This window comes from Bombina bombina, chromosome 4 (assembly GCF_027579735.1).
Source record: "Bombina bombina isolate aBomBom1 chromosome 4, aBomBom1.pri, whole genome shotgun sequence".
NCBI classification, from domain to species: domain Eukaryota; kingdom Metazoa; phylum Chordata; class Amphibia; order Anura; family Bombinatoridae; genus Bombina; species Bombina bombina.
In genome coordinates this window covers 126,320,972-126,338,292 of record NC_069502.1, presented here as the reverse complement: position 1 = coordinate 126,338,292, position 17,321 = coordinate 126,320,972, and the positions used below count along the sequence as shown (strand labels likewise).

Here is a 17,321-nt window from a genome sequence, read left to right as displayed (position 1 = left end):
CTAACAGACTGGCGTTGGTCGTTACAATGATCCACTCTGGTCTGCGGAAGCACATTCCCTGAGACAGGTGATCCTGAGACAACCACCAGAGAAGAGAATCTCTGGTTTTCTGGTCCAGTTGTATTTGAGGAGACAAATCTGCATAATCTCCATTCCACTGTTTGAGCATGCACAGTTGCAGTGGTCTGAGATGTATTCGAGCAAAAAAGGGACTACGTCCATTGCCGATACCATTAATCCGATTACCTCCATGCACTGAGCTACAGATGGCCGAGGAATGGAATGAAGAACTCGGCAAGTAGTTAAAAGCTTTAACTTTCTGACCTCCGTCAGAAATATTTCCATTTCTACCGAGTCTATTAATGTTCCCAGGAAGGGAACCCTTGTGAGCGGGGACAGAGAACATTTTTCGATGTTCACTTTCCACCCGTGAGACCTTAGAAAGGCCAGAACAATCTCCGTATGAGCCTTGGCTCTGGGAAAAGACGACGCCTGTATTAAGATGTCGGCCAAATAAGGTGCTACTGCAATGCCCCGCGGTCTTAATACCGCCAGAAGGGACCCTAGCACTTTTGTGAAAATTCTGGGAGCGGTGGCCAACCCAAAAGGAAGGGCCACGAACTGGTAATGCTTGTCCAGAAAGGCGAACCTTAGGAACTGATGATGATCTTTGTGGATAGGAATATGTAGGTACGCATCCTTTAGATCCACGGTAGTCATATATTGACCTTCCTGGATCATAGGTAAGATTGTCCGGATGGTCTTCATCTTGAATGATGGAACTCTGAGGAATTTGTTTAGAATTTTTAGATCCAGGATTGGCCTGAATGTTCCTTCCTTTTTGGGAACCACAAACAGGTTTGAGTAAAAACCCAGTCCTTGTTCTGTAATTGGAACTGGATATATCACTCCCATCTTGAGTAGATCTACACAGCGTAAGAACGCCACTTTCTTTGTCTGGTCTGAAGACAGACGAGAAATGTGGAACCTTCCCCTTGGAGGAGAGTCCTTGAACTCTAGAAGATATCCCTGAGTAACGATCTCTAATGCCCAGGGATCGGGAACATCTCTTGCCCAAGCCTGAGCGAAGAGAGATAGTCTGCCCCCTACCAGATCCGGTCCCGGATCGGGGTCTACCCCTTCATGCTGTCTTAGTAGCAGCTGCAGGCTTCTTGGCCTGTTTACCCTTGTTCCAGCCCTGCAAAGGCTTCCAGGTTGCCTTGGGCTGTGAAGTGTTACCCTCTTGTTTTGCGGTTGCAGAGGTTGAAGCAGGACCGCTCCTGAAGTTGCGAAAGGAACGAAAATTAGCCTTGTTCTTAGCCTTAAAAGGCCTATCTTGCGGAAGGGTATGGCCTTTTCCCCCGGTGATATCCGAAATAATCTCTTTCAGCTCGGGCCGAAAAGGGTCTTTCCTTTGAAAGGGATATTTAGTAATTTTGTTTTAGACGACACGTTAGCCGACCATGACTTGAGCCAAAGCGCACTGCGCGCCATAATGGGTAAACCAGAATTTTTCGCCGCTAACTTAGCTAATTGCAAAGCGGCATCTGTGATAAAAGAATTAGCCAGCTTTAGAGCATTAATTCTATCCATGACTTCGTCATATGAAGTCTTCCTCTGGAGCGACTCCTCCAGTGCCTCAAACCAAAAAGCCGCTGCAGTAGTTACAGGAATAATGCAGGCAATAGGTTGGAGAAGGAAACCTTGTTGAACAAATATTTTCTTTAGTAAACCCTCTAACTTTTTATCCATAGGATCTTTAAAAGCACAACAGTCTACAATTAGAATGGTTGTGCGCTTGGCTAGTGTCGAAACTGCCCCCTCTACCTTAGGGACCGTCTGCCACGCATCCTGCCTGGGATCAGTTATGGGGAACATATTCTTAAAGATAGGGGGGGAACAAAAGGTACACCTGGTCTCTCCCACTCCTTAGCAACAATATCCGCCACCCTCTTAGGGATCGGAAACGCATCAGTGTATACAGGGACTTCTAGATATTTGTCCATTTTACACAATTTCTCTGGGACCACCATAGGGTCACAATCATCCAGAGTTGATAAAACCTCCCTAAGCAATACGCGGAGGTGTTCCAATTTAAATTTAAACGCTAGTGAATCTGATTCTGCCCGCTGAGAAACCTTTCCTGAGTCAGAAATTTCTCCCTCAGACATCACATCCCTCGCCCCTACTTCAGAGTGTTGTGAGGGTACATCAGATAAACCTCCCAAAGCTTCCGACTGCTCCTCATCTGTTCTTAAAACAGAGCTATCGCGCTTTTTAGGGAAAATTGGCAGTTTGGATAGAAAGGCCGCAAGGGAATTATCCATGACTGTAGCTAGTTGTTGCAATGTAATAGGTGCCAATGCACTAGAGGTACTAGGTATCGCTTGAGCGGGCGTAACTGGTGATGACACATGGGGAGAGGAAGGCGGACTATCCTCATTACCTTCAGTCAAAGAATCATCTAGGGCTATATTTTTAAGTGACACAATATGATCTTTAAAGTGTATAGACACATTAGTGCACTTGGACACATTTTGAGTGGGGGTTCCACCATGGCTTCTTAACACATAGAGCAAGGCTTTTCCTTAGTGTCAGACATGTTTAACAGATTAGTATTATACACAAGCAGGCTTGGAAAACACCTAAAAAACACAATTTGAAATAAACGGTACTGTGCCTTTAAGAAATAAAAAGCGCACACAATTTTACAAAACCGTGAAAAATTAACCAAATCACTTGAAATTTTCACAGTATGTGCCTAATGCTTCGATATGATTGCACAACAAGTATCAGCCTGATTAACCCTTTAATGCCCAAACCGGAGCAGTCTAAAGCCTTCAGCCGGTTAATAAACTACAGCACCTTGCCACAGCAGCCTGCTGTGGCCCTACCTGCCCTTAGGGATTAGTTTTGTGAAAAGCAAGCCTCTTGAAGTCCTCAGTCTCTGAACCCTCCATGTGAAGCAGCATGAACAATCTGTCAGAAATAACTGCGCAACTGAGGCGTGAAATTAGGCCCCTCCCACTCCGGAGTTATGAGGCCTTCAAAATCCCAGTTTAGGTGACTAAAATAATGCCATGTGGAATAAAAACCCCGTAATAAACACACCCAAAAGTGTTTAAAAAGTGTCTATAATGAGTATTTTGTTAAATAAAATAATCAATTGCCCTGCAACAGTGTCAACCAGCCTATTGAGCCCTCTTAAATAAGCCTTTAGTTCTATACTAAGTCTCAGAACATGGCTTACCCTTCCCACATGGGGATTCTTGTCAGTCTTCTAGCATTATCTTGTCTTGACTAGAAAAGATGACTGAAACATACCTTAATGCAGTTAAGCCTGCAAACTGTTCCCCCCAACTGAAGTTTTCTGGTACTCCTCAGTCCTGTGTGGGAACAACAACATGCTAAAATCATTTTCCTCTCAGCAGAATTCTTCATCACATTTCTGCCAGAGAGTAAATAGTACAAACCGGTACCATTTAAAAAAACTTTTGATTGAAGATATAAAACTACAAATCTAACACCACATTCACTTTACCCTCCCGTAGAGAGGCCCTGCTGCCAGAGCCGGCAAAGAGAAAGACTGGGGGGTGGAGCTAGGGGGGGAGCTATATGGACAGCTCTGCTGTGTGCTCTCTTTGCCACTTCCTGTAGGGAATGAGAATATCCCACAAGTAAGGATGAATCCGTGGACTGGATACACCTTGCAAGAGAAAAATGCTTAGATTTTAAGTCTAATATTACTGGTGAAAATTTTCCAATTAAATCTACAATGAGTTGTGACAGATGTTATGTGGTTTACTTAATAGACTGCATATGTGGACTCCAGTATTGTGTTCGCATTAGCAGACCTCTCCGAAAACGGGGTGAACATTTGAGAAATATTAAAAATAAATTTCTTAAACATAGTGTGTCGCTTCACAGCATTTGTAAACATCAAGGGAAAAAAATGTATTTACAAAATTAGACCTAGAGAGTATATTCCTCCATCTAATCGATACAACCGTTTAATGAGGCTTAGACAAAGGGAGACGTTCTGAATCTGGAAGATCAGATCACTAGCACCAGGTGGTCTTAATGAAAATATCGATCTAGCAGCCTTCAATTAATTTTTGAATTTTAAAGATTATTTAATGTTTATTTTTAATATTTATTTTTTAGTATTATCATTTTGTATTAATTTTATTTATTTTATAGGATTAATTGTTGTATTTAATTGTATTTTATATTGTAACTTGTTTTTGCAGGTTATGATTTTCTAATTGATACTACAACATGTACACTATCTGTTTAGATTGTTATATCAGGCACATCACTAATACTTTGTTTATTTTGTTTCCATTTAGATACTATGTATATGACGTTTGTGGATAGACTCAGTTGTGTTTACTCCGGTCGTCTAGGAGATAAGCACCGGTGACGTAGGGTAACCACGTGTTCTTTGGACTCTCGAATCATTGCGGGATGTTACGTCACGAGTGGTCCGGCGATCGGGAGTACACACGCCGCAGCTTATATGTTTCATTTATTGGCAATTTCAAATATCCGTTAATGATGTGGCTGAAGTTATGCACTATGATTATGTTCAGGTGATACTTGTTTATATGCCAATTGTATGGAACCTTGTAACCAATGAATGTTTATTGTATGGTGTATGTATGTATGTATGTATGTATGTATGTATGTATGTATGTATGTATGTATGTATGTATGTACACACACATTATATATATATATAATATATATATAATATATATATAATATATATATAATATATATATATAATATATATATATAATATATATATATAATATATATATAATATATATATATAATATATATATAATATATAATATATATATATATATATATATATATATAATATATATATAATATATAATATATATATATATATATATATATATATATATATATATATATATATATATATATATATACACACACACTATTGTCATGTTTATGCTGCTTGAGGAAGCAAGAATCCCTTGCGAAATGCGTTCAGCTTAATTTTAATGTGTTTTATTGCACATTTGAATAAATTGTATTTGACACTTTCGAACTTTGAAGTGTATTAACTGGGATCCTGGAGGGTGTTAATTTGCACTGTGGGAACCTTTGACATCACTAGATCGTTTGAGAGCTAGCTGGGAAGCTCCTAATTTTCCAGACTGCATTATTGAGCACTTTGCGATAAGTGCTTGAAGCTTGTGAGTATAACTCCTATTTGGGCCATTTCATGTGGTTGGAGGGCTCATATCCTTGAGATACTACGCCATTGGAGCGCCTTCTCCTTTTTGTATCATCCTATATTATCCAGATTCTTCGTTCCAATGAAGAGCTGCCCTTTGGTGGAATACCTGAATCATGAACTGAGTATCCATCTTCTTTAACACAGCATAAAATGTATGACCCTGTGGGTTATACATCCTAGTTGAGCTTATAAAGACCATAATAAATAAAATAATTAAACCCTGAGAAGGATGAAATCACTGGTGCTAGTTGTAAGCCCAGCTTTCTGGTTTAAAGCCTACCTAACTACAAAAATAAATTGGCTCAGGAAGGGAGGGTATAAACCCACTAAGAATTCTGGAAGGCACTTTGAACTAACTCAGAAGCCATCGACCAGTACAGTTCTCAACTAGCAAAGTAATTGTAAAAGATATACAACTATGGATAGGTAGCTCCAATCTGTGTATTAATATTTAAACTAAGCCCTAAAAGTAGTCAGCACAATCAAAATAAAAAATTGAGATCATTCATACTCTAAACTTTATTAGCAAAATTATAGGAAATGAAACCACACATACAATAGCTTAAGCTAAGTTAAAAACACATCAACCTAGCTTGTGATATTAATCTTCCTTATGAGTAAAGGAAATATTGGTAACAATTTATCCAGCAGTATGGGTAAATAAAGACTAAGCCCTTACAATCTGAGGGCTAATTTACATTTAATTTTATTTTTATAAGTATACCGCTGGACATTCAAGTATAGGACAACATAGGTGAGCAAGTTAAAATAAAAAAAACAAAAATTTTAAACCTGACTAAAAGCCAGGGCGGGCCGTGGACCGGACACACCGTAGGAGAAAGAAATTTATCAGGTAAACATAAATTCTGTTTTCTCCTACATTGGTGTGTCCGGTCCACGGCTTCATCCTTACTTGTGGGAACCAATACCAAAGCTTTAGGACATGGATGAAGGGAGGGAGCAAGTCAGGTAACCTAAACGGAAGGCACCACTGCTTGTAAAACCTGTCTCCCAAAAATAGCCTCCGAAGAAGCATAAGTATTGAATTTGTAAAATTTGGCAGAAGTATGCAGAGAAGACCACGTCGCTGCCTTACAGATCTGTTCAACAGAAGCCTCATTCTTGAAGGCCCATGTGAAAGCCACAGCTCTAGAAGAATGAGCAGTAATTCGTTCAGGAGGCTGCCGTCCGGCAGTCTCATAAGCCAATCGGATGATGCTTTTTAACCAGAAGGAAAAAGAGAGGTAGCAGTAGCTTTCTGACCTCTCCTCTTACCAGAATAGACGACAAACAATGAAGATGTCTGTCTGAAATCCTTTGTTGCGTCTAGAAAGAATTTTAAATCACGAACCACATCTAGATTGTGTAACAAACGTTCCTTTTTAGAAACTGGATTAGGACACAGAGAAGAAACAACTATTTCCTGGTTAATATTCCTATTGGAAACCACCTTTGGAAGAAAAACCAGGTTTGGTACGTAAAACGATCTTATCTGTATGGAACACCAGATAGGGTGAATTACACTGCAAAGCAGACAATTCAGAAACTCTTCTAGCAGAAGAAATAGCAACCAAAAACAAAACTTTCCAAGATAGTAACTTAATATCTATGGAATGTAGAGGTTCAAACGGAACCCCTTGAAGAACTGAAAGAACTAAATTTAGACTCCATGGAGGAGTCACAGGTCTGTAGACAGGCTTAATTCTGACCAACGCCTGTACGAATGCCTGAACATCTGGCACGGCTGCCAGACGTTTGTGTAACAGGACAGACAGAGCAGATATCTGTCCCTTTAAGGAACTAGCTGACAGACCTTTCTCCAAACCTTCTTGGAGAAAGGAAAGAATCCTTGGAATTCTAACTTTACTCCATGAGTAACCCTTGGATTCGCACCAATAGAGATGTTTCTGCCATATCTTATGGAAAATTCTCCTGGTTACAGGCTTTCTAGCCTGAACCAGAGTATCTATAACTGATTCCGAAAACCCACGCTTAGATAGAATCAAGCGTTCAATCTCCAAGCAGACAGCTGCAGAGAAACTAGGTTTGGATGTTCGAATGGACCTTGCACTAGAAGGTCCTGTCTCAATGGTAGCTTCCATGGTGGAGCCGATAACATATTCACCAGGTCTGCATACCAAGTCCTGCGTGGCCACGCAGGAGCTATTAGAATCACCGAAGCCTTCTCCTGTTTGATCCTGGCTACTAGCCTGGGGAGTAGAGGAAACGGTAGAAAGACATACGCTAGATTGAATGACCAAGGCGCCACTAATGCATCTACCAATGTCGCCTTGGGATCCCTGGACCCGTAGCATGGAACCTTGGAGTTCTGACGAGACGCCATAAGATCCAGATCTGGAATGCCCCATAGTTGGTTAACTGGGCAAAGACCTCCGGGTGAAGTTTCCATTCCCCCGGATGGAAAGTCTGACGACTCAATAATCCGCCTCCCAGTTGTCTACTCCTGGGATGTGAATTGCAGATAGATGGCAGGAGTGATCCTCCGCCCATTTGATGATCTTGGATACTTCTCTCATCGCCAGGGAACTCTTTGTTCCTCCCTGATGATTGATGTACGCTACAGTCATCATGATGTCCGACTGAAATCTTATGAATTTGGCCTCCGCTAGTTGAGGCCAAGCCAGGAGCGCATTGAATATCGCTCTCAGTTCCAAAATGTTTATCGGGAGAAGAGATTCTTCCCGAGACCATAGACCCTGAGCTTTCAGGGAGTCCCAGACCGTGCCCAATCCTAAGAGACTGGCGTCGGTCGTGACAATGATCCACTCTGGTCTGCAGAAACTCATTCCCTGGGACAGGTGATCCTGAGACAACCACCAGAGGAGCGAGTCTCTGGTTTTCTGGTCCATTTGTATCTGGGGAGACAAATCTGCATAATCCCCATTCCACTGCTTGAGCATGCACAGTTGCAATGGTCTTAGATGAATTCTGGCAAAAGGGTCTATGTCCATTGCCGCAACCATAAGACCGATTACCTCCATGCACTGAGCCACAGAAGGCTGAGGAATGGCATGAAGAACTCGACAAGCATTTGAAAGTTTTGACTTCCTGACTTCCGTCAGAAAGATTTTCAATTCTACCCAGACTATTATTGTTCCCAGGAAGGGAACCCTTGTGACCGGGGACAGAGAACTTTTGTCTACGTTCACCTTCCACCCGTTAGACCTTAGAAAGGCTAGAACAATATCCGTATGAGCCTTCGCTTTGTGGAAGGACGACGCCTGAATTAAGATGTCGTCTAGGTAAGGTGCTACCGCAATGCCCCTTGGCCTTAGCACTGCTAGAAGGGATCTTAACACCTTTGTAAAAATTCTTGGAGCAGTGGCCAATCCGAAGGGAAGAGCCACAGACTGATGATGCTTGTCCAGGAAGGCGAACCTTAGGAACTGATGGTGAACTTTGTGGATCGGAATATGCAGGTATGCATCCTTTAGGTCCACGGTAGTCATGTATTGACCCTCCTGGATCATTGGTAAAATTGTTTGAATTGTTTCCATTTTGAATGATGGAACTCTGAGGAATTTGTTTAGGATCTTTAAGTCCAGAATTGGCCTGAACGTTCCCTCCTTTTTGGGAACTACAAACTGGTTTGAGTAAAAACCCAGTCCTTGTTCTGCTTTTGGAACTGGGTGCATCACTCCCATTTTTAAAAGGTCTTCTACGCAATGTAAGAATGCCCGTCTCTGTCTGGTCTAAAGACAAGCGAGACATGTGAAACCTTCCCTTTGGAGGAAGGTCCTTGAATTCTAGGAGATACCCCTGAGAGACAATCTCTATCGCCCAGGGGTCTAGGACATCTCTTGCCCAAGCCTGAGCAAAGAGAGAGTCTGCCCCCTACCAGATCCGGTCCCAGATCGGGGGCTATCCTTTCATGCTGATTTGGTAGCAGCCTTCCAGCCTTGCAATGGTTTCCATGCTGGTTTGGGCTGGGAAGGGTTACCCTCTTGTCTAGAGGCTGTATAGCTAGGAGCTGATCCGTTCCTGAAATTGCGAAAGGAACGAAAATTAGACTTATTTTTTGCTTTGAAAGGTCTATCCTGTGGAAGGGCATGGCCCTTTCTCCCAGTGATGTCTGAAATAATCTCTTTCAATTCTGGCCCGAATAGGGTCTTACCCTTGAAAGGAATAGTAAGCAATTTTGTTTTGGATGACACATCCGCCAACCAAGATTTTAGCCAAAGCGCCCTGCGCGCCACTATTGCAAAACCTGAATTTTTTGCCGCTAATTTAGCTAATGAAAAGCGGCATCTAAAATAAAGGAATTAGCCAACTTCAGTGCGTGAATTCTGTCCATGACTTCATCATATGGAGTCTCCTTCTGGAGCGAATTTTCTAGTTCATCAAACCAAAAAGACGCCGCCGTGGTGACAGGAATAATGCACGAAATTGGTTGAAGAAGGAAACCTTGCTGAACAAAAATTTTATTAAGCAATCCTTCTAATTTTTTATCCATAGGATCTTTGAAAGCGCAACTGTCCTCTATTGGAATAGTTGTGTGCTTAGCTAACGTTGAAACTGCCCCCTCTACCTTAGGGACCGTCTGCCATGCGTCCCTTCTGGGGTCAACAATGGGGAACATTTTCTTAAATATAGGAGGGGGAACAAAAAGGTACCCCTGGCTTCTCCCACTCCTTAGTCACTATATCCGCCATCTTAGGTATCGCAAACGCATCAGTGTGTACTGGGACCTCTAGGAAATTGTCCATTTTACACAATTTTTCAGGGATCACCAAAGGATCACAATCATCAAGTGCAGCTAGGACCTCCTTAAGTAGGGCGCGGAGGTGTTCTAGCTTAAATTTAAATGCTATGGTATCAGGCTCTGCCTGCTGAGAAACTTTTCCTGTGTCAGAAATTTCTCCCTCAGACAGGCCCTCCCTCACCGCCAATTCAGCTTGATGTGAGGGCACTACAGATAAATTATCCTCTGCGTCTGCTTGCTCATTGTCTGTGTTTAAAACTGAGCAATCACGCTTCCTAGGAAAGGCTGGCAGTTTGGATAAAAAATGCTAATTGTTGCATAGTAATCGCAATTGGTGCACTAGATGTACTGGGCACCGCCTGCGCAGGCATAGCTGGTGTTGACACAGAAGGAGAGGAAAGCAAGCTATCTTCACTACCTTCAGCTAAAGAATCATCTTGGGCTATATTTTTAAGTGTGATTGTACTGTCCTTAAGCTAGTTGGACGCTATGGCACACTGCACACATAAATTTAATGGGGGAACCACCTTGGCCTTTGGACATACAGAACATAGTCTACCTGAAGATTCAGACATGTTTGACAGGCTTAAACAGAACTACAATGCAATAAAAATTATTTTTGACAAAAACGTTACTGTCTCTTTAAATAATAAAAGAGCACACATTATTACTGAAACATCAAAAAACCATGAAATAAACATCTGATTTTAATGAAATTTTCACCACAGAGCCTTAATGCTTTGAAAAGATTGCACACAAATTTTCAGACCAATTAACCCCTAATGCCCAAACCGGAGCTAATAACAGCTATTAACCGGTTAACACACTACAGTACTAGCCCCAGCTTCCCCTGGAGCCTTTACCTTTGTTAGGGATTATTTTAGTAGGAAATAAGCCTCCCTGGAGTCCTTTCTGATGCCCCACATTAAGCTGCATGGACTGCCTAGGCAAAATCAACTGCGCAATTGAGGCCTGAAAATGAGGCCTCCACCCTCTTCATTCCAGAGTGGAGGGGTCTTTCTGACTAGATTTAGGTCCAAATAAGTGCCAGGCCGAAATTAAACCCCAAAAGTGTTTTAAAGTCTGCAAAAACACCTTATTTATAGAGAAAAACATGCTAAAAAGCAATCGATTTTAAAGCCCACAATAGTGTCAACCAGCATAGAGCCCTAAATATAAGCCATCATTTTATACAGAGTCTAAGAAAAAAATGGATTACCTATCCCAGAGGGAATTTCTGACAGTCTTCTAGCATTACATGGTCTTGTTAGAAAAATGACTGATCATACCTGAAGCAGTTAAGCCTGCAAACTGTTCCCCCCAACTGATGTTCTCTGGTTTCAACAGTCCTGCGTGGGAACAGCAATGGATTTTAGTTACTGGTGCTAAAATCATACTCCTCTGCACAGAAATCTTCTTCATTTTCTGCTGCAGAGTAAATAGTACAAACCGGCACTATTTTAAAATAACAAACTCTTGATAGAAGAAATAAAAAACTACAACTAACACCACATACTCTTTACCACCCCCGTGGAGATGCTACTTGTTCAGAGCGGCAAAGAGAATGACTGGGGGGCGGAGCTAGAGGGGGAGCTATATGGACAGCTCTGCTGTTGTGCTCTCTTTGCCACTTCCTGTAGGGAATGAGAATATCCCACAAGTAAGGATGAAGCCGTGGACCGGACACACCAATGTAGGAGAAAGGGAAAGACCAAGCTTATCCCAGAGGACCCCTGACATGCGTTTCGCAAAAAAACGCTTCCTCAGAGGGGTCAGTTCTATTAGAGTGTGAGATAAAGTTAATCATTCATCAGATTTGTATTCAGAGCAAGCAGCACAGGGTTGTATCTTAATTAATGAAGCACACACCTTCTGAAACGTCCTCTTCTCCTTCTGAGGATTCCTCATGCCGATTCTTGATTGGATAGGCATTTCGTCGAAGACTTTTTCTTCTTCTCTTCACACGGGAATACATATCCATGTTCTCCTGAAAATCAAGCAAGCAAAAGGTTAGTATTACCTAACTAAGCAAAGAAATAAAAACTACCACAATTTATATAAAAAAGCAAAAGAGCTAGTTTCTTAAAATGCCATAAAAAAAACAAAAAAAAAACAAAAAAAAAACATTTTTGCTACTCTGTCTAGGCTTTTAAATTTGATGTTTATCTTTGACTAATAAAAGCAAAAAACATAATTTATGCTTACCTGATAAATTTATTTCTCTTGTGGTGTATCCAGTCCACGGGTCATCCATTACTTATGGGATATATTCTCCTTCCCAACAGGAAGTTGCAAGAGGATCACCCAAGCAGAGCTGCTATATAGCTCCTCCCCTCACATGTCATATCCAGTCATTCGACCGAAACAAGACGAGAAAGGAGAAACTATAGGGTGCAGTGGTGACTGGAGTTATAATTTAAAATTTAGAACCTGCCTCAAAAAAGACAGGGCGGGCCGTGGACTGAACACACTACAAGAGAAATAAATTTATCAGGTAAGCATAAATTATGTTTTCACTTGTTAAGTGTGTTCAGTCCACGGGTCATCCATTACTTATGGGATACCAATACCAAAGCTAAAGTACATGGATGATGGGAGGGACAAGGCAGGAACATTACACAGAAGGAACCACTGCCTGTAGAACCTCTCTCCCAAAAACAGCCTCCGAAGAAGCAAAAGTGTCAAATTTGTAAAATTTGGAAAAAGTATGAAGTGAAGACCAAGTTGCAGCCTTGCAAATCTGTTCAGAGGCCTCATTCTTAAAGGCCCAGGTGGAAGCCACAGCTCTAGTGGAATGAGCTGTAATTCTTTCAGGAGGCTGCTGTCCAGCAGTCTCATAGGCTAAACGTATTATGCTACGAAGCCAAAAAGAGAGAGAGGTAGCCGAAGCCTTTTGACCTCTCCTCTGTCCAGAGTAAACGACAAACAGAGAAGAAGTTTGTCGAAACTCTTTAGTTGCCTGTAAGTAGAACTTCAGGGCACGGACCACGTCTAGATTATGCAAAAGACAATCCTTCTTTGAAGAAGGATTAGGACATGATGGAACAACAATCTCTTGATTGATATTCCTGTTAGAAACAACCTTAGGTAAAAACCCAGGTTTAGTACGCAAGACTACCTTGTCTGAATGAAAGATCAGATAAGGAGAATCACAATGTAAGGCAGATAACTCAGAGACTCTTCGAGCCGAGGAAATAGCCATCAAAAACAGAACTTTCCAAGATAAAAGCTTAATATCAATGGAATGAAGGGGGTTCAAACGGAACACCCTGAAGAACTTTAAGAACCAAGTTTAAGCTCCACGGAGGAGCAACAGCTTTAAACACAGGCTTAATCCTGGCCAAAGCCTGACAAAAAGCCTGGACGTCTGGATTCACTGCCAGACGCTTGTGTAAAAGAATAGAGAGCAGAAATCTGTCCCTTTAGCGAACTAGCTGATAAACCCTTTTCTAAACCCTCTTGTAGAAAAGACAATATCCTAGGAATCTTAACCTTACTCCATGAGTAACTCTTGGATTCACACCAATATAAATATTTACGCCATATCTTATGGTAAATTTTTCTGGTCACAGGTTTTCGAGCCTGTATTAATGTATCAATAACAGACTCCGAGAAACCACGCTTCGATAGAATCAAGCGTTCAACCTCCACGCAGTCAGCGTCAGAGAAATTAGATTTGGATGGTTGAAAGGACCCTGAATTAGAAGGTCCTGCCTCAGACGCAGAGACCATGGTGGACAGGACGACATGTCCACTAGGTCTGCATACCAGGTCCTGCGTGGCCACGCAGGCGCTATCAGAATCACCGATGCTCTCTCCTGTTTGATCTTGGCAATCAGTCGAGGCAGTAACGGAAAAGGTGGAAACACATAAGCCATGTTGAAAACCCAAGGGGCTGCTAGTGCATCTATCAGCACCGCTCCCGGGTCCCTGGACCTGGATCCGTAGCACGGAAGCTTGGCATTCTGGCGAGATGCCATGAGATCCAGTTCCGGTTTGCCCCAACGAAGAATTAGTTGAGCAAATATCTCCGGATGAAGTTCCCACTCCCCCGGATGAAAAGTCTGGCGACTTAGAAAGTCCGCCTCCCAGTTCTCCACGCCTGGGATGTAGATCGCTGACAGGTGGCAAGAGTGAGACTCTGCCCAGCGAATTATCTTTGAGACTTCTAACATCGCTAGGGAACTCCTGGTTCCTCCTTGATGATTGATGTAAGCTACAGTCGTGATGTTGTCCGACTGAAACCTGATGAAAACCAGTGTTGCTAACTGAGGCCAAGCTAGGAGAGCATTGAATATTGCTCTTAATTCCAGAATGTTTATTGGGAGGAGTTTCTCCTCCTGAGTCCACGATCCCCGAGCCTTTAGGGAGTTCCAGACTGCGCCCCAGCCTAGTAAGCTGGCATCTGTTGTTACAATCGTCCAATTTGGTCTGCGAAAGGTCATTCCTTTGGACAGATGAACCAGAGACAACCACCAGAGAAGAGAATCCCTGGTCTCCTGGTCCAGATACAGTAAAGGGGACAGATTTGAGTAATCCCCATTCCACTGACTTAGCATGCATAAATGCAGCGGTCTGAGATGCAGGCGCGCAAATGGCACTATGTCCATTGCCGCGACCATTAAGCCGATTACTTCCATGCACTGAGCTACTGATGGGCTTGGAATGGAGTGAAGGACACGGCAAGCATTTAGAATTTTTGATAACCTGGACTCCGTCAGGTAAATCTTCATCTCTACAGAATCGATAAGAGTCCCTAGGAAGGGGACCCTTGTGAGTGGTAACAGAGAACTCTTTTCCATGTTCACTTTCCACCCATGCGACCTCAGAAATGCTATAACTTTCTCTGTATGAGACTTTGCATTTTGAAAACTTGACGCTTGTATCAGAATGTCGTCTAGGTACGGAGCCACCGCAATGCCTCGCGGTCTTAGTACCGCCAGAAGCGAACCCAGAATCTTTGTAAAAATTCTCTGAGCCGTAGCTAACCCGAAGGGAAGAGCTACAAACTGGTAATGCCTGTCTAGAAAGGCAAACCTTAGGTACCGATAATGATCTTTGTGAATCGGTATGTGAAGGTAGGCATCCTTTAAATCCACTGTGGTCATATATTGACCCTCTTGGATCATGGGTAGGATGGTCCGAATGGTTTCCATCTTGAACGATGGAACCCTTAGGAATTTGTTTAAGATTTTTAAGTCTAAGATTGGTCTGAAGGTTCCCTCTTTCTTGGGAACCACAAACAGATTTGAGTAAAACCCTTGCCCTTGTTCCGTTCGCGGAACTGGGTGGATCACTCCCATCACTAAGAGGTCTTGTACACATTGTAGAAATGCCTCTTTCTTTACTAGGTTTGTTGATAACCTTGACAGATGAAACCTCCCTTGTGGAGGAGAAGTTTTGAAATCCAGAAGGTATCCCTGAGATATAATCTCCAACGTCCAGGGATCCTGTACATCTCTTGCCCAAGCCTGGGCAAAGAGAGAAAGTCTGCCCCCCACTAGATCCGTCTCCGGAAAGGGGGCCCTGTCTTCATGCTGTCTTAGGGGCGGAAGTAGGCTTTCTGGCCTGCTTGCCCTTGTTCCATGACTGGTTGCCTTTCCAACCCTGTCTGTAACGAGCAGTAGGTCCTTCCTGTTTTGGAGCGGAGGAAGTTGATGCTGCTCCTGCCTTGAAATTACGAAAGGCACGAAAATTAGACTGTTTGGCCTTTGATTTGGCCCTGTCCTGAGGGAGTGGCCCTTCCCTCCAGTAATGTCAGCAATAATTTCCTTCAAGCCGGGCCCGAATAAGGTCTGCCCTTTGAAAGGAATATTCAGTAGTTTAGATTTAGAAGTTACATCTGCTGACCAGGATTTAAGCCATAGCGCTCTGCGCGCCTGTATGGCGAATCCGGAATTCTTAGCCGTAAGTTTGGTTAAATGCACTACGGCATCCGAAACAAACGCATTAGCTAGCTTAAGCGTTCTAAACTTGCTCAAAGTCTCAACCAATGGTGCTGTGTGAATCGCCTCTTCCAGAGACTCAAACCAGAATGCCGCTGCAGCAGTGACAGGCGCAATGCATGCAAGAGGCTGTAATATAAAACCTTGTTGAACAAACATTTTCTTAAGGTAACCCTCTAATTTTTTTATCCATTGGATCTGAGAAAGCACAACTATGCTCCACCGGGATAGTGGTAGGCTTGGCTAAAGTAGATACTACTCCCTCCACCTTAGGGACCGTCTGCCATAAGTCTCGGGTGGCGGCGTTTATAGGGAACATTTTTCTAAATATCGGAGGGGGGGAAAAGGGCACGCCAGGTTTATCCCACTCCTTGCTAATAATTTCAATAAGCCTTTTTGGTATAGGAAAAACGTCAGTACACACCGGTACCGCATAGTATTTATCCAGCCTACATAATTTCTCTGGGATTGCCACCGTATCACAATCATTCAGAGCCGCTAACACCTCCCCTAGCAACACGCGGAGGTTCTCAAGCTTAAATTTAAAATTTGAAATTTCTGAATCCGGTCTCCCCGAATCAGAACCGTCACCCACAGAATGAAGCTCTCCGTCCTCATGTTCTGCAAATTGTGACGCAGTATCAGACATGGCTCTCGTGTCATCGGCGCGCTCTGTCCTTAACCCAGAGCTATCGCGCTTGCCTCTTAACTAAGGCATATTGTATAATACTTCTTTCATAACATTAGCCATATCATGTAAAGTGATTTGTAAGTGCCTTGATGTACTTGGCGCCTCAATCTCACGCATCTCCCGAGCGGGAGACGAAGGTACTGACACGTGAGGAGAGTTAGATGGCATAACTTCCCCCTCGTTGTCTGGTGATAATTTCTTTATCGGTACAGATTGACTTTTATTCAAAGTAATATCAATACAATTGGTACACATATTTCTATTGGGCTCCACATCGGCTTTTGAACATAATGAACAAGCAGATTCCTCTGTATCAGACATGTTTAAACAGACTAGCAATGAAGCTAGCAAGCTTGAAAATTACTTTCAATAAGTTTACAAGCAATATAAAAAACGCTGCAGCGCTTTTAAAAAACACAGTTGAATTAACAAAGAACTAATTCAGTTATAGTCAACAATTCTTAACGGTAAATGTAATAATTAGCAGAGGATTGCACCCATTTAGCAAAAGGATGATTAACCCCTCAATACCCAAAAACGGATATCAAATTAAAATTTAACGCTTTTATCACAGTCAAACACACTGTCACAGGTCTGCTGTGACCGATTACCTCCCTCAAAAAGGAATTTTGGAGACCCCTGAGCTCTCTAGAGACGTCCTGGATCAAGGAGGAAGAAACAGGAAGA

General features: G+C 42.5%; 1 protein-coding gene across 1 annotated transcript in view; it reads right to left on the bottom strand.

Moving 5' to 3' along the window:
- ATAD2B (ATPase family AAA domain containing 2B) overlaps nt 1-17,321 on the bottom strand; it is an 823,789-nt gene that overhangs the window by 720,113 nt on the left and 86,355 nt on the right. The window contains exon 6 of the mRNA XM_053711168.1: nt 11,868-11,985. Coding sequence (XP_053567143.1) covers nt 11,868-11,985 — 118 coding nt within the window. The remainder of the gene's footprint in view (nt 1-11,867; nt 11,986-17,321) is intronic.